The sequence below is a fragment of the Melopsittacus undulatus genome, chromosome 4 (assembly GCF_012275295.1).
Source record: "Melopsittacus undulatus isolate bMelUnd1 chromosome 4, bMelUnd1.mat.Z, whole genome shotgun sequence".
Classification (NCBI taxonomy): domain Eukaryota; kingdom Metazoa; phylum Chordata; class Aves; order Psittaciformes; family Psittaculidae; genus Melopsittacus; species Melopsittacus undulatus.
Genome location: NC_047530.1, coordinates 36,546,753 through 36,560,048, shown reverse-complemented (window position 1 = coordinate 36,560,048; position 13,296 = coordinate 36,546,753). Strand labels below are relative to the sequence as shown.

Sequence of the window (13,296 nt, the reverse complement as noted above, 5' to 3'; positions counted from 1 at the left end):
AGCGGGGCGGAGCACGGTGACGCGACGGGACGGCACCGGAAGCAGCGGGGTAGCGGCGGCAGCAACATGGTGAGCAGGGGCCTGAGTGAGGGGTCTCAGGTTGGACTTTTTTCCCGGCTAACTGTGGCTGCTTGTCTGTCTCCTTGTAGGGGAAGCAGAAGAAGGCGCGGAAGTACGCGGTCATGAAGCGCATGATCAGCCTCCGGGACCAGCGCATGTGAGTGCGGTTGCGGCGGGGTCCGGTCCCATGCGGGGAGGCTGTCTCTGTGTCCCTAGAGGGAAAGAGGGGATTCCGGCCCAGGTTCCTCTGGCGCCGGCTACCTTCCCCTGTCGTGCCTCCCCAGGAGTGTCTGTGTTTCCTTGCAGTAACGAGAAGGAGCGGGCGAAAGCCCGTGTGAAGAAGAAAGAGGACCCGAGTGCCATCAAGGAGCGGGAGGTGTAAGTGCTGCCAATGCTCTGGGGAGGGGGGGCGAGCCGGCCATGCTGCAGGCTGCAGCCAAGTTGCTAGAGTAGGAAACGGTGCCCCAAACCAAGGGTGCAAGCTTGGGAGACAGTGTGACAACTTAGGGGTCGCCATTTCATCTTCCCTTCTTTTGTTTCTGCTCGTTACCTTTCTTTTATTCAGTGCAAGTTGTAGGATTGGACATCTTGTCAGCTGTAATAAACTGATTTCAATTCTTTGTGTTCCTGGCAGCCCACAGCATCCCTCTTGCTTGTTCTTCCAATATAATACACAGTTGGGCCCACCTTATCACATCCTGGTTGACACAAACTTCATCAACTTCTCCATCAAGGCCAAGCTGGACCTAGTGCAGTCAATGATGGATTGTCTTTACGCCAAGTGTGAGTGTCTCTGTCACTTGCAGCTTCTTCTGGACTACGTAGTGCCACACTGTGCTCATGATGTGCTTTATCAGCCTCATGCCACTAGCTGAGAATAACAGGAATCTTGAAAAAAAAAGATATGTGTTGTGATTATCAAGCTCCTTGTTTGTGGCTATGGTAACCCTGGAACTGTCTCTGGTTTCAGTCAGATGATGGTCTTAAATGCTAATCTCAACAAAGGTAAAGCATTAGTAAGTTAAAAATCTAAAATTACCATGGCATGGTCAAATTCTATGGCTCTACACTTCACCACTTTGCAACCTTATCAGTTTTCATAAGTTTAAAACTGTAAGTAGTATGTTACAGAGTTCCATGATAGTTCCTGAGCATGTGGGCAATAAGTAGAGATCTGTGAAGAAACAGTGCTTGGTTTTAATACAGGGTATTTTGCATGCAGGTATTCCGTGTATCACAGATTGTGTAATGGGTGAAATTGAGAAGTTAGGACAGAAGTACCGTGTGGCATTAAGGTAGGTGCAAAGTGTTCTTCTCTGTTTCTAGAACTTAATGTTTTAAAAACAAAAAACAAAAATCACTTTTCATGATAGTGCTCTTGCATTAGAGGATAGTTAGGTTGTTGCAGAGTCCCAGTCTTGGTTTTATTTCTCTGGTTGTATGAGATCAGTACAACAGCTTGAGTTTTAAAGAAACACCAAAAACCTAAATGCTAGGTATGGGTGTACCACATTGACCTGTACATTTCCCCCCTTCAGGACTTTAAAAGTTAACACTTCCTCCTATTTCTCAAAATACACAAGGATTTTTTTTTAAGTATATTATTATTTTTAATTATTTTATTTTTTTTCCTAAAAAGAGATAAAGAAGTGACACGTGTTATGGAACCTTTCATTCCCTTCTCATATTACTCTTGTAGGAGTAGGTAGCATGTACTAACCTAGAGCTACGTTATTGTGTGATCTTTACAAAACTAATTCAATGTAGTTCTTGCTTTCCAGGTGTACCAGTCAGATGTATTGTTACTTGCTTTTTATTTTGGCCTGTTGTGTTGTAAAGTATCTGAATGCATCCCCTTAACAGCTCTGCTATTCCCCTTCAGAGAGGAAGTGAAGTGTTCCTATATGTGTGGTACTAACAATCAGACACCGGAAGAAGTTCTAGTTTTTCCCACAGATAACTTCTTTCAGATTACTTTGTTAGGCAAGAGCCTAACGGTGTAGGGATCTTGAATCCAGCTGATAATACTTAACCTATAATAATTAGCCAGTCAAATTACTTTTTCTTTTTTTGCTCCTCATTTCAATTGTGTACTATTTGCTCCATCCCCTCAGCCCTCATTTTGAGAATAATGTGCTGTACATCGCAGAAAGTGGCATTCCTGTTCCTCCATACTGTGTTACTGTACACTCTGGTTTGATTGCTGTGATGCTGACTTATATGTCCCCACAGAATTGCTAAGGACCCTCGGTTTGAACGCTTGCCATGTATGCACAAAGGAACCTATGCAGATGACTGCTTGGTACAGAGGGTTACTCAGGTATTTCCATTTCTCATAGTTCCTATACTGTGCTAACATACTAAAACCCTTCTAGTTACTGATGACTTAAATTTCCCATACAGTAACTAAAATATCACTAAGGGGCACTTTTTGTTCCTAGCACAATTTTATTTGAAGCAAATTATAGCCTTCTCTGAGTATTCTTACTGTATAGGACAGCACCAAGAAGCCCTTGTATAGGAAAGCTATAAGGTTGGAAGGCTGAGCAAGCTTTGAATGTTTCTGCAAGTCTATTCTGATAAGCAGAAGGATATTACTCGTGTGCTGTGGAATTCTCTGCAAGTCCTGGTAATGCTTCTCTAAGGACTGGTAGCCCTCCTGTGTTAAATGAGCTCACTGAATAGAATCTTTTGCTCCACTATGTCCTCCTTTCTGCAGGTTCACTGGTGTGGAATCTAACTTCCTCTTTTTTTTTCTTTTTTTTTTGTTTTTTTGGGTTTTTTTTGTTTTTTTTTTGTTTGTTTGTTCTGCAGCACAAGTGCTACATTGTGGCCACAGTGGATAAAGAGCTCAAGCGGAGAATACGAAAAATCCCGGGCGTGCCCATAATGTATATTTCCAGGCACAGGTAAGGGCAGTCCTTGTCTGGCAGGGACTCTACCACCACATGCTTCTCTCTTGCACTGTCTTACAGTCAAGGCCCTAGTGTTTGCGCAAAAGTAGAAGTACAGCTGCTGCTGGAAATAGACTGGTCACAGACCTACTTTTACTGCAACCTACATGTTCAGTTGCTTTTACTTGGAAAATTTTCTTTAGGCCAGTGTTCTTATAGGTCAGTTTTGCTTACCAGCAGCAGCAGGAGAACTACCAGGCAAATGCATGCTACAGGTTGTTTGGGAAAAATAAACTAACATTCTTCTTCCATATTCTGTTTGGTGGCTTTTTGTACCCTTAACTAAGATTTAATTTGCTTCTTAGCTAAAAAACAAACCAACTCAGAAGGATACTAGTGAGCAATTTCAATACCACAGTTTTTTCCAGTATCTGCAAGTACTGGCTCACTTTTTTTTCATATGCAAACAAAATATGCTGTAAAAACATTTGCTTAAATTATTTCCCTGTTCCTTCCAAAGCATTTGTAAAACCTAAACTGTTTAAGAAGACTTTATTCACCTTTGCCATATAGTGTTTTAATATTTTTTTCTACATAATGTACAGCCCAGAAGATTTAGATTGCATTAAACCTGTGCCAAATTGTTTCACATTATATTAGATGTGTTTGGTAGCATGATGTTCTGGGTTCAGCAGTAGCAGTCATTTTTTCTCCTTCTTGGTAGCTGGTGCAGTGCTGTGTTTTGACTTTCGGGCTGAGAACAGTGCTGATAGCACTTATGGTTTTAGTTACTGCTCAGATGTTTGGTTTGTCCAAGGCCTTTCTGAGCCTCATGCTCTGCCAGGGAGGAGGGGAGGCCGGGAGGAAGGAGAGACAGGACACCTGACCCAGGCTAGCCAAAGAGGTATTCCATACCATAGCACGTCATACCCAGGATGTAACCAAGAGTTACCTGGAAGGGCTGGGACTCAGGGGGATGGAGGAGGTATCGGTCGGTGCTCGGACAGGCAGGGTGGGGTGAGTTATGGGTCGGTGGCTGGTGAGGTGTTGTATTCTCTTCACTTGTTATTTGCTTTATCATTATTACTATTATTACTGGTAGCAGTAGTGATTTGTGTTATATACCTTAGTTATTAAACTGTTCTTATCTCAACCCATGAGGGCTACATCCTTTGGATTCTCCTTCCTAACTCTCCGGGAGTTGGGGGAGCAAGGGGGGAGTGAGTGAATGAGCTGTGCAGATTGGGATTAAACCACTACAGTTCTTTTTGGCGCTCAACGTGGGGCACGAGGGGTTGAGATAACAACAGATCTGACCGGATTTATAGTCAACGTGTCACAGTGCTGATTTATTGGCTCTCAAAGTTGTTTCTCTTGACCTCACAGTTTCAGAATGTTGTAACTTACTTAGAGCCTGTATTTGCTGTGGTAGTGTTTATCAAGTGTGGGGCTTGGGCTAAGGTTCTTGTTTCACTGTACTTTACAGCAATGACTTGTAATACGGGGTTCACCAGGCAGGGAACTCCCCTTCCAGGTAACTCTCAGTTACATCCTGGGCATGATGTGCTATGGTATGGAATACCTCTTTGGCTAGCCTGGGTCAGGTGTCCTGTCTCTGCTTCCTCCCGGCCTCCCCTCCTCCCTGGCAGAGCATGAGCTCAGAAAGTCCTTAGACAAACCAAACAATTGAGCAGTAACTAAAAACATACTTGCTATCAGCAACGTTCCTAGCCCAAAAGTCAAAACACAGTGCTGCACCAGCTACCAAGAAGAAGAAAAAATGACTGTTATTGCTGAACCCAGGACACATGGTAAGGAGAGAGGTCAGGATGTGAGGATAAAAAGGCTAAAGAGATGGGATGATTAGATGAGATGGAAGAGATACTGGAAAAGAGGCAGTTGTGCTAGCAGTGCAGACAATGAGTCTAGTGATACGCAGAGCCAGCAGTATGTCAGAAATGAGGAGGTTGATTGCTAGCAGTCAATATGTGCAGTCCTAACTGATCCATAATTAGAACATGGCTCAGAAGATTTTTCCCTCAAAATATCTTTGCCCCTTGTTCACTGTGGCCATGAATTGTAAGTGGAATGGCCCAAATTTTATTCTCTGTGGTGGTTGCTCTTAAATCCTGTCAGATCTTACAAAAGCACTATTTTTTTTTCCTGGAGACAGCTGAGTTTTTGAGATGCCTGATTTCTGAGTGTAAGGTGAAGGGCAACAGCAACCTTATGAAGGCTTTTCACTTTTTGAAGTAATACTTTTCTTCCTGCAGATCTGAGCTACAGATGGAAATGCAACAAAGCTGCTTGCTGTTCAGTCTGTTGCTTCAGCCTATTGCTTCATGGGGAGGGGAACAATATGGAGTAGATTGTCTTCACAGGTTTTCTCTCTTTCTTTCTCAGATACAATATTGAGAGGATGCCAGATGATTACGGAGCTCCTCGCTTCTAACCTGTCCAGCCAAGCCATCAAAGCCTGAGCAAGGATAAGGGTTCTTCTGATTCTAAGCCTCCTGCTTTCTTTTTTGCTGGAACTCGACCCATAGGACTGTGGGTGACATTGGCCTGACTTCATATCCTTGATCTTCTAAGAAAAAGCTACTTGGAAGAGTCTAGGTTTATTCATCCTTGTTCTGACTTGGACTGATTACCTATGGCTGGGAGAAGCATATGGAAAACAGAGGATGGCAGTGCCCAGAACATGCCTCACATCCTCTTCACTGGCATCAAAAGAAAAGGTGATTTCTACATTCCAAATTAAATATTGGTGTTGCAAGTCTGGCTGAGAATGATGCACCTGCAGCGGGACAAGCATTCTTCTGGAGAAGAGACATCAAATCTGCACTTGTTTGGCATGCCTGCTCTAGACCAGTGGTCTAGAAGACTTTAATTCAGAATTGGTGTGATTTTATTCAGCTGTACAATGAATGAAATTTGGTTAAGTGTCCTGCTCAGTCAGATATCTGTGTCTGTATTGGGTTGGCTGGCAGCCCAGTCAGCCCTTTTGCTTACATGCAGTCTGGTGACAGGACAGTAGGGTTGGGTCAGATCTCTCTTGTTTGATTGGTCCCTATCCACCTAAAAGCCCTATACCTTTTTGGTAGGTGTCAGGGGAGAGGAGGAAATTATCAAATTGTAACAGGAAGGTGTCAAACTGGGAAAGGTATTAATGTGGGCTGGGAGAAGTCAGTGGGGGAAATAGGAGCAATGGCTGCAGATCAAGAGTCTCAGACCTGCAGTCTTTGCTGCAGGGAAGGAAGTGGTCAGAGGAGGGAGGAAAAAGAGATAGTTAAGCCACGTGGAAAAATGCAGGGGAAGATATTTTAAAGCCCTAACTCTGCATTCTCATATCTTCTCCAGTACTATTTAATTTTTAGTGACATAATTTGCTCTTCTGATCTCTGCTGTGTGGTGAGAACTGTCTTAAACTGAGAAACAGGAGAATATGAGAGTCACCAGGGGCCAACAAGCTGAAGTGTGCTTCCTGGACAAAATGCTGGGGTAAAGGTATAGTAAGGAGAGAAACTGAAAATTTATATTCTTGGTGTAATTAAGAAAATATTCAAACTTTAATACAGACCTTATCCTGTGGTGTCTTGCACTGGTTTGGCTTTTGCAGAGAATAGCTGAACTCAGCTGGCTGTATGCTGGACAGCATACAAGCAAGATAATACCCTTCCTCTGCTAATGATTTCCTATCCTTGGGAAATGCCCTGACATGCTAATAACCTTGATAGCACCTTGCCGCTACAGATATTGCAGGAAACTTTGGGAATACATCAGACTTAGCCCTTGTACTATCTTTTTGCTTGCTGTAGGTTCACCTACTAAACATCCCTGAAATAACCTGAATCATCCCTGAATAACAGCATACTAGCACTTTCAGAACATAGCCCCTTCCAAGCTGTCACAACTGAAGTTTATCTTCTCCACCTCCAGCTAGGAAGAGGGTATAATCTATGTGGTATAAACTCAAAAGTGCCCATTTAGTGAAGTTTTTTACTTCTTAAATTAATGTTCCTTGTAGTCTGCCTAGTTCTAGTAACAGGAGGAAGAACCTGGAATAGGCATAAGGCAATTGCCGAAGAAATGTTAAGAGGGTTGGAGGATGGGCAGCAGGGAGAAAGTGGTGCCAGTGAGCAAACTCATCAGGAAATTTTTATTAACTGAATGTAGTCACCAAGACAAGAAAAATGTGGCTATTAACTGAAAGAGCTTAGTCAGAACAGGAAAGGACCAACTGAGTAATCAACTGCAGCCCCTACAGTCTCAGGGAACCTGTGTACCAGACACTTGGTTCAGAGGAAAATATTTACTCCATACACACCATGGCATCCCAAGCTCAGATCCAGTTTACAGTGTATTAAAGGAGAAAAGATCATTACGACAGGAAAAACTTTTGTAAGCAAGAATGTTCTCATGTTCCTATGAATGCAAAACTCTGCCAGTCCAAACCAGAAGAAAATTCCTTCCTGACCCAACTTTGGCAGTTGTTTTAAACCTGCACACGAGTTAGATATCAAACAGATGCCTGCAACGTTTCTCAGTAGGGAATCCAGCCTCCCCCTAACATCCTGTCTCTTGCTGTAGCCAGTTTCCATATTTCCAGAAGACAGAGAACAATCAGAAAAGCCACAAAAGGAGATCTGAAGTTATGCAAAGAATGGGAGAAAATAGTTTCTGCTCCTTGCTGGGGGCCACCAGAAAGCCCAAGATACTGCAATGTTACCACCAAATGATGTGAAGAAACAAGCTGCTGATCCAAGGTGTGACACTAGTAAAGGGATAACTGAAATGTGGTAGAATAGCATTTAGAAGCAAAAATAGCACAAGCTATTAAAATACAAACTAAACACAGCACGATGATGTACATTAATGTTACAGACTGTAAAAGAATAAGAAGGCATAATGTGAACTTGACAGGGTTGCTTTAGGACAAAGTAACATTGGGTAAAGACGAAGTATTTTGGCTGGCAAGAGTCAAGTCGTCTCCTGCCCAAACCAGATCCAGGTATTGACAACAGCATCTGTGAAGTTACTTGGCAGTTACACTTTGACCTCCTTGATATAGGCTGGGAAACAATTGCTACTGAAAATGATTGAGTACATGTGTTTCTTCATATGGGAAGTAACGGGTTTCTTCACAATATTGAGTAACCACAACAAACAGCAGGAATACTGGGGGAGACCTGCCTGCATGAAGTAACTTTGAGTAAATGATTACACGAGAACTCTGAGTTGATCAGAAGGGTAAATCAAAGGATGTTTGCAACAGGAATTCCCAATTTTGGAACAACAGACTTTTGAAAGCTTAGTGAGTGAGTAAATTGATCCAAAGAGTTCAAAGATATAAATGTTAAGTACATGTATAATGTGGAGGAGATGGAAGCTAAAATACTTATGCTCTCTGGAATCATACTCACTGCAAGGCAAATCTTAGAGGAGCACCACCCCAGACAGAAAAAGATCAATAATGACCTCTAGGTGAAAGGAAAGGATATTGAAGGAAAATTCTATGTGTATTATTTTTTTTCTTAAAGATTAGCATCTCCTGACTTGAGTTCACACTCGAAGTTCTTCTTACAGGTTTATGGTGTATCACCGCTGTGGATTCCCTGCAATTTATCAACAAATTAACAGAAGCTCCAGCTTTTCCAATAGAGAGGACAAAGCTTTTGCTCTACCTAACTTTGTGTGTGTGTGTGTGTGTTTCTGACTTTTCTCCTGACTGGAAAGGTTGTGGACTTTTCCTCCATACCTGCCTTTCTCCACTGGCCATGGCTGCTTGATTCACCAGCCATGAACTACAGATTGAACATGACAAAAATTGCTGAGGTTTTCTGTATCTGGTAATGAGGACAAGCAGTGGGACATCACCATTGCCGGTGAACTGCTGACCAGAACAGTAGCCACTAGGCTTTGCTGCCCAGCTACTAGAAGTCACACGCACAAGACGTTGTGTCTTGATTCAACAATGGGAATTCAGCACTTTGCATGTCTTTGCTGACTGGCTACAGAACATATTTGTACGTTTAACTTACACTTCAGAAAGTGAGGGGGAAAAAATCAACCCTTTCCTGCTCCTAAGTGCAGTTGCTTCTGTAATGTGTGAGGTAGTTTCATAGGATCATAGAACGGTTTGGGCTGAAAGGGACCTTAAAGCTTATCTAGTTCCAAACACCTTGCTACCTTCCACTACACCAGGTTGCCCCTTCGTGCGCCTTTCGGCTGCACTCACATCACCATTCGATCACCACAATGAACCACCTCTGTTTCGGGTCACCGCCACCACAGGCAGCCCCTCTGCGGGCCAGCGCCGCTCCTCGCGGGCAGAGGCACAACCCCTCACGGGAGCGGCGGGCAGGCGAGGAAACATGGCCGTCACCGCCGTCCGGGTAACCGAGGACAGCGGCGGCGCTGCCCGGCAGCACCACAGCCTGCGGGATGCCACCGCGCCCGAATCACCCGGACACCATAACCTTGCTTGCGGGTCCGCGGCAGGACCCGACGGCACCCGCCAGCTAATCGTTCCCGTACACAAAATGGAGCTCCCCACCCATGATCCGCTCCCTGCGTTGTCTGCCTGCTCTCGTGCGAGCCTACCGGGCGGAGAGCGGCACGCTAGGCTCGCCTCCCCGCCCGTCTCTATGCTCCCCTCCGTACGGTTCGAGTCCTCCCGACAGTAAGAGGAAACCTCCCGCAGTGACAGCAGCTGTCCGCTAGGCGGAGCGCTGCAGGCGCCGGGCCACCGGGCAGGGCGTAGTTCGACACTCTATCTCCTCTCTCGTGCTCCACTGTCCAGGAGGGCGGTGCGCCTCGCCGCGCAGGCGCCGTGGGCCGCACGCGCCGCCGCTGCCGCGGCCTGTGGAAGCGCCGCGCTCCGGTCCCTCCGCTGCGGCCCCGCCATGTACCCGGCCTGGGGCTTGTACGGGGCGGCGGGGCACTACCCGCCGCCGCCTACCTCCATCCCTCCCCCGCCGCTGCCCATTCCTCCTCCTAGCGTGCCGCCTCCCACCGTCCCGCCGATGCCGCTTCCCAGCTACCCGCCGCCGGGCCCCGCGCCTGCCGCCGCCGCCCCTCCGCCTCCACCAGCCGGTACCTCGGGGTTCCTGAGCCTGCAGGAGCAGCACCTGGCGCAGCTGCAGCAGCTTCAGCAGATGCACCAGAAGCAGCTGCAGTCCGTGCTGCTGGGGCCACCGCCGCCGCCGGGACCGCCCCCTCCAGGGCTGCCGCCGCCGCCACTGCCCGGCTCCTTCAGCGACTGGCAGCAGCCGCCGCCGCCCGTGCCACCTCCGGTCCGCAGCTACCAGAAGCAGTTCGCCCACCGCGACCCGCCGCCGTCGACTCGCAAGCCGCCCGCTGCCGGCCGGGAGCGCGATGTCCAGGAAGCGCCGGGCGGGCACGGCGACTGGGGCGAGCCGGTGCCCTCCTCGCCGGTGCCCATGGACATGGAGCTGTCCTCACCGCCGCAGTCCCCGCAGCCCGCCGCCCAGGCCTACCTGCCCCCCGCCCAGACCTACCTGCCGCACCCTCAGTCGGAGCCGTACCTGCCCCCCTCCCAGCCACCCCCGGCCCAGTCCCCACCACTCCAGCCTTACCTGTCCCGGGCTCAGGCGTCCCAGCCGCCCCCCTCCTTCTCCGAGCCCCCTCCTTCCTACCTGGAGCCCCCGCCGTCCTCCGCCTCCCAGCCCTACCTGCCGCCTCCCTCCCAGGGATACATGGCGCACCCCCAGCCCTACCTGCTCCCTTCCCAGGCCTCCCCATCTCAGACGGGGCAGCCCAGCCAGGGCCCCTCCATCCCTCCGCCGGCCAAGCCACCGCCTTCCCATTTCCCCCCACCCCAGACATCCCTGCCTCTGCCCGCTCCCGCCCAGCCGGAGGCAGCGCCGGCCGCCGCCAAGGAGACCGGTGGCACCGAGCAGCCGGATCCCTCCACCATGACTCCCCAGGTAAGGCATCACCCCCGCCTCGCTCGCCCTTGCGGCCCCGGCTGGCAGCGGCGAGTCGGCAGGGCAGCGGTGCGATTAATCATTGGCGGGTACAGAGTGCTGCAAATGTGTCCGAGTAAGGGCAGTTAACAAACGTGCCGTATTTGCGTAATACTTAAAGGGCTTGAACGCTACCCTTGGAAGTCCGGGAATGGCAGTTCAGGTAAATGCTTCTTAATCCGGTGGTGGTATTACGGATGTAAGAAACCATAATTCTTCAAAAGCAAATGAGTCTAGGGAAAAGTCTTTTCCCTAGAAAAGAAGGGAAAAGTCTGACTCCTGCCTGAATTCAGTTTTCTTAGGTAGTTTATTGGTCCCTGGAGAGTTGTTTTCCAAAGCACAGCCCGTGGATGACCTGCATCAATTCTCTGTTGACTTCATCTAGCCCATTGCGAGATGCAACAGTCTGTTTGCTTGTGGCATGTTGCAGGATCAGTGTCTATTGTCGTCAGTGATTTCTTCATTTAGTTTTCTCATAGGGTTGTCTTTCAGTTGTCTGTCTGATCAGTGCAGAATTGTGACTATTTTAATCTTTCCACATGCAGTTAAAGCTGCAAAAGTTCTTCTGTCATAGTACTTAGTTGCCCCTTACTTACAAGTTTTGTCCTACACGTGCTCGATCTTCCAGTATAAAATTGTATGGGACGTTGTAGGAAGATGCTCTGAAATGCTTTTGAGGTGAAGAATATTCTTATTGTTAATGCTATGTGCCTTTTACATGTACACTAGAGCCAAAATGCCTGCAAAATGTTCCCATGCTTCACTTCCTAAATGCAAGCAGTTCTGGTGACTGTGATGTGACCATTTATATGCATTAAGATAGGGACAATTATGTTGCTTAAGATTAAGCATGCACAAAGACCCTTAGCTACGTGTACAGGTCACTCAGATTCATTGAGTCTTGCATGGTTTTAGGATCGGCTTGTAGAGATCCAGCTGCAAGAAGAACAAAGCTGAAGTGCATGCTTTAAATTGACTTGATTTAAAGACCTCTATTTTTTGGCAAATTGATCTGGGAATTCTGATTTGAAACTAAGTTTACAAAAATCGCGTTTTGTTATGTTGAAGTCAGTGACACTTTAAATTTCTTAGTTATTGGGACACCTTTTTAATTGTCTCCATTAAAGCTTCGTTCCAGTACCTGAATAGGTTTGGGAATGTACCATTTTAAAGTTTGCACCATGTAACTGATCACTGCCTGGCAAAGTGGTGCTTTCAGTTCATTAATGTAATCTTACAAAGGTTTTGGACACTGCTAGTTCATCTCTTATAGTGATGGGGTGGGACTTATTAAATTTTTTAATGCCAAAACCATAAAAAATCAGGCCTAGAAAGTGATGTTCATTTGGTACTAAGGCTGCTGGCTGACTTCTTAAATTATTGAAGTCAAGGTTGAGCAGTGAACTGTAACTCCTCTCGCCTTATGTAGCCTGAAGTTTCATTCATGTCATTGAATTGTTCTTTCACCACTCTCTTTCCAGAAGAGTCATAAGTAATGTAGTATTGTGGTGCACACATAAAGAAGCAAAATACTGCTGAAGTTTCCATGGTCTGGTTTATGAGTGTTTATACAAACTGCTTCTGTCTTGAGTAGTTTTTTACTCTCATGCACAATTCAGCATTAATTCAAAAGGGATCTGGTACATTGCTGATCATAAATTTGTTGTAACTGATACCATTTTGGCTATTTTAGGCTGTAAAATGGGACAGGATTTGGAGCAACAAGTCCTTACACAATAGGAATAGGAAAAGCAAAGCATAGTGATGCTTTCTTGCTAGTGATCTTAAAAGCCAATGAGAGAAATACTGTAATTTGTCATTTATAAGATCCTATTACGCCTTTGTTTAAACTGGTAATGGAAAACAATTCTTTCTTCTCAACCCACAGTAACAGTGGTTGCAGCCAAATAGATCAGTATTTTTCTCTTAACAGAAATTATTATGCAATTTGCCTTGAGTTCATGTTTTATTGTTTCCCTTTCCTGTCTAAAAATAAGATACCGCTCTTTGCCTTGATAATATTACAAATACAGTGTAGTAGCTTCATACATGGCTGTACCGTTAGACTAAATTGCTGGATTTTTGTATTTTTATATTATCAGAGGCATCTTTTGTCAAGTCCTGTTAAAACACCCATAGTGTTTAAATAATGCTTCATCTGATATTTGAGTACCATATGCTGCAATTTATTGACAGTAGTAAACAAGTATGTATGAGTGGACCTGTACCCTTAAATATGCACTTATCTACATCTGTTAAAGCTACCTTAGCTTTATCATTTCACCTTTTAGCAGACTAATTCATTCTTTAAAATCCTCCTTTGTTTCATATAGGGTCCTAAAGAATTCTTTGCT

The 13,296-nt window shown here is 46.0% G+C and overlaps 2 protein-coding genes across 7 annotated transcripts in view; both read left to right on the top strand.

The window, feature by feature from the left end:
• Window positions 1-26: 26 nt before the first annotated feature.
• On the top strand, window positions 27-8,509 carry FCF1 (FCF1 rRNA-processing protein). The gene is made up of 8 exons (XM_005148898.4): window positions 27-69; window positions 150-217; window positions 367-438; window positions 695-843; window positions 1,283-1,355; window positions 2,293-2,380; window positions 2,875-2,969; window positions 5,358-8,509. The coding sequence occupies exons 1-8, from the start codon at window positions 67-69 to the stop codon at window positions 5,404-5,406; spliced, it is 597 nt and encodes a 198-aa protein (XP_005148955.2). The 5' UTR covers window positions 27-66; the 3' UTR covers window positions 5,407-8,509.
• A 1,310-nt stretch (window positions 8,510-9,819) lies between these two features.
• Window positions 9,820-13,296, top strand: part of YLPM1 (YLP motif containing 1) — a 39,724-nt gene continuing 36,247 nt past the window's right edge. For all 6 annotated transcript variants that reach the window (XR_004080561.2, XM_031048876.2, XM_031048874.2 and 3 more), the window contains exon 1: window positions 9,820-10,903. Coding sequence is in view for 5 of the 6 variants with exons in the window: in XM_031048876.2 (XP_030904736.2) it covers window positions 9,860-10,903 (1,044 nt within the window). In the remaining variant the exon portion in view is untranslated. The remainder of the gene's footprint in view (window positions 10,904-13,296) is intronic.